General features: G+C 52.5%; 1 protein-coding gene across 1 annotated transcript; it reads left to right on the top strand.

Moving 5' to 3' along the window:
• Positions 1–3: 3 nt before the first annotated feature.
• Positions 4–3,452, top strand: USB1 (U6 snRNA biogenesis 1; the record flags this gene model as incomplete). Its single annotated transcript, XM_010178923.1, has 6 exons — positions 4–61; positions 159–342; positions 1,266–1,319; positions 2,451–2,556; positions 2,958–3,041; positions 3,348–3,452. Coding segments are annotated over 6 exons (591 nt in total), but the record flags the coding sequence as incomplete, so codon positions are not given.
• Between the last annotated feature and the right edge of the window lie 559 nt (positions 3,453–4,011).

Raw genomic sequence — 4,011 nt, 5'->3', positions numbered from 1 at the left:
GGCCGCATCCGTGGCTTCCCCCACGAACGGGGCAACTGGGCCACCCACGTCTACCTGCCCTGTAGGTAACGGGACAGGGCCAAGGCGGGTAAGCCCCGACGAGCCCCCGGGGGGGGAGCCGCGGGGAGGGCCCTGGTGCTGACCACACTGCCCTGCAGACCAGGCCCAGGAGGAATTCCTGGAGCTGCTGGAGCTCCTGGTGTCCCATGCTCGCACCCACGTCCCCTCGCTGTCCGCCATGGACGAGTTCCACCTCAGCCTCTCGCAGTGCGTGGTGCTGCGCTACCACTGGATCGAGCCCTTTGTCCGCTGCCTCCGGGAGCGCCTGGCTTCCTTCCACAGGTAGGGATGTGCAGCCCCAAAGAGGGGTCTTTGTGTCACCAGCACCTGCTCCTGCCGTGGTTTTGCTGAGATTGAGTTGTAGAATTCCATTTTCTCTTCAGCAGAGCTGCATTTCTGAGAGAATGGCAGTGTGCGATTTGGTGAACACAAGTTGGTGTTACAGCTTTAGCTGGGATAGAGTTCTTTTCCTCATAGTAGCTGGTGAGATTTTGGTTTGGTTCTCACCAGCAGTGTTTACGCTAACTCAAGGTCTAGTTTTCAGTCTTTTGCATGCACTTGTGGTCATGGTTTTCATAGTTTTGTTTTTTTCTCCTTGTCTCTGCACAAAAGGATATGGGGAAAGTGAAAGCCCAGGATTTTCTGGGACAGATGACACAGAGTTCTTTCACTTGTACTTTGCCAATTCTCGTTCCCACCCCACTGTGGAGGAGAAGAGTAAGCAAGCAGCTGTGCATTGTTTAGCTGTTTGCTGGGCTAAACCATGACAGCACCCTAAGTTGTGTCTGGGAGCTGGTACTGCACCAGTAAAGCCCTGGGGAGTTTTCCTCTCTGCCTCAGGATCCAGGACAGATCCACACAAGTCAGGTCTTGGCTTCCACAGACAAGGCCGGAGCTGTGCCATCCTGTAAACCACTGATGGTTTTGTTGCTTACATTTGGCTCAGGTGCCTGCTGAGCATCAGCTACTGCAGGGCTTCTGTTGCTGTCCAGGCCTCAGCAGGCTGGAAACCAGGAGGAAATGGATTAATTTGAGCCTGGAAAGGTTCTGGTTGCACCAATTCTGTCTGATTGCGGCACGCATTTGCCTTTATATTTACACAGCTCAGAAGAAATCCTGTCCCCTCCTTATCTTGTGGGGGTTTTTTCCCCTTTTTTTCCTCTTTTAAATTTTTCTAGCTGAAAACAAGACCTTTCTTATTTCAGGTTCTTCTGCGTGGCTGACCAAGTGAAGGTTTACACCAACGAGAACAAAACCAGGTGAGTGAGGAGAAGGGTGGATGGGGAGCATCACCCTGCCTGTCCCACAGTGACTGGGCTGAGCCGTATGACAGGGTGGTATGCGATCACCTTGTCTCCAGAGGTTTCACACCTTTCCCCAGCCACTTGCACAAAATTTTAGCTTCAGTGTGGATTCTGTGCAAGCCGTTGGTCTCGTTAGTGGTGGCCAAACCTGAGGCTGCAAGATTTTGGTCTCCTGAAGAGAGGAGATCTGTTCACAACATGACCCAAGGCAGGTCTTCCGCTGGGGTTTGATTCGTGCTATGGTTTCACAGCAACGAAAGGAGGCAGCTGCATTCGCTGCCATCTCCCATCTGGTTTGTTCAGCGGTTTTACAAACCCTCATGCCAGCGTGAGCAGCCTGGGGCGAGCAGAGCCAGGGCCACCTCTTCTGGCAGCAACGCCCATCATGAAATTGCAGTGCAGGGCTTCCAAGAGCTGCAGAGAAATAGCTCGAAGGTGCTAATTCTTCCGAGTGTCAGCTCAGAAGCCTGATTCCAATTGAACGCAGTTAAGTAGTTTAAATGTCACAGCAAAGGTGATTAAAATTGTGAGAAGTTGCTGAATCTAGTGCGAACAGCAGCCCACGATAGTCATAAGCGGAATGAAGCAGGTCCTGGGTGAGACTTGGTCTTCCCCTCCCCTCCTGGAGTCTAGAAAGCATCATCCAGACAGTCCTTGAGGAGGTCCCTCTGTCACGGCTCTCCAGCTTGGTACTTCCCATTCCCCGCTTCCTCCCTTGCCATAAAACCCCTCCAGCAACTTCCACTGTTTGAATGCGGCTCCTGCACGCCACCGTGCTCTGCTGAAATACTCATTGAGTGCAGCCTCTGCCTGGAAAATGAGTTTTCATGCCCCAAAAGTTGCTAAGTTAATCTAGTAAATCTACGTGGTGTATCATCCAGTCCTGCTTCTCCCTGATACCATGTCTTTATTTCTGTCTGTCTTCAGAATTCGTCAGCGTCCTTGAACAGTTAAACCTGGCATTCCTCAAATTATCTTTTGTTAGGGGGAAGGGAATTTGCCCACTAGGCATGCAGGGCTAGGTATGCATATGGCAGTGCATTCTGCAGTGTGAAAGAGTGCTTACTGTCTCTTGTCTTTTTTTAGGACCTTTATTGGCTTGGAAGTCTCTGCTGGGCATTTCCAGCTGCTGGAACTGGTCTCCGAGGTGGACAGAGTCCTGGAGGAATTTGACCTTCCCACGTTCTACAAGGTGAGGGCGCTCCCACTTACTTCCCTGCCAGTTTGGGCATGCCAGCTGTTTTCTTGTGAGAGATCCATGAAGTGTTTTCTCAGATAAACAGGAGCCAGGAGGTTAGACTCTGAAATGTCCTCCTCTGGGCTGGTCGGTGATGCTCATACACCCTGAACACGACCTTGCTAAGAATGGGACTAGTGCAAGTCTGTGACTTCTGTATCGTGTCCTGTGCAGGAGAGTAGGGATCTCAGCTATCTGGTGGCCTCTTGAGAATCAGATTTTCGGGGCGACGGGCCAGAGTGTACGTCATGGTGGTGCCAGGCAGGGCAGCATCACACCAGATCTCCTGCTGCGGCTCTGCATGTTGAGCCAGGATTCCTTTAGCCCTCATGGTCAGATCCCTGTTTTGTCTTCAGGACCCGTCGTTCCATATCAGCTTGGCCTGGTGCGTGGGGGACCTGTCTGGCAGGCTGGAAGGGCAGTGTCTGCGGGAGCTCCAGGTACGGCTCCACGCAGGACGGAGAGCAGGGGAAGGGCAGAGCTGGTGTCCAGCCACGTCTCCCTGCAGAGGGTGGGGAGTGGGAAATTCACTGAGCAAGTCAGACTTCACTGGGCTGGAAGAAGAGAAGCTTTTGGGGGCTCCTCAGAAAGTTAATCACTTTAATGTGATTTAACCCTCCAGAGGGAAGTCAGAGGCTTCCAGCCTCAGGTGGCCTCATCTCTGACCTGGTTCAGAGAGGGAGCTGCTGACTCTGTCCTCTGGCAGATCCACCCTCCTGCTGCTGACCCCTGCATCTGTTTTCCAGGACATCGTGGACAGGTTTGAGGACTCGGCACTTCTGCTGCGCCTCCAATGGGAGCAAATCCGCTGCAAGTCAGGGAACAAGTACTTCTCCTTCCCTTTGAGGTAGGGGTCGATGGGGCTGTGCATTTCAGAGCCTCGAAGACCCTGATGTTCAACCAAGGACTGTTCTGCAGCACAGCTCTGGATGGCGTGGGCTGTCACGCACCTCCCACGCTCTTACTGCCTGCTCAGCATCTCAGGGGTGTTTGTGGCCTCAAGTCAGGCTCCTTCCAAGTCTGAGCTGCTGGCTGAAGAAATGTGTGTTTGTAGCAGATTTTGTCCTTGCTGCTGTATGTGCTGCAGTCAGCACTGGTGGTTCCAGCCATCCCACAGTTGCTAATTTTGCTATTTTATTTTAAAAAAAAAAGAAGGGAAAAAAGAGAAAGAAAAGGTCTTTGTAAAAACCATAGATGCCTTATGGGAAGGAGGAAGGAGATAGCGTGGGAAGCTGTTGCTAAAGGGAGAGTGTCTCGCACGGTTGGAAGTAGCACTGCCTGATTGTCAGGAGGCTCTGAGCACGCTTTGAGTAGCAAGAGGCGAGGACATGGAGCTGGACTCTCACCAGACCATCTCCCAGCTGGGACAAGTTCCTGGGTCATGTTCTGTGCCCCTCATGCTGCTGCTGC

The sequence above is a fragment of the Mesitornis unicolor genome, unplaced genomic scaffold (genome assembly GCF_000695765.1).
Source record: "Mesitornis unicolor isolate BGI_N332 unplaced genomic scaffold, ASM69576v1 scaffold49110, whole genome shotgun sequence".
NCBI lineage: Eukaryota > Metazoa > Chordata > Aves > Mesitornithiformes > Mesitornithidae > Mesitornis > Mesitornis unicolor.
This window is presented reverse-complemented; position numbering and strand designations above follow the sequence as displayed.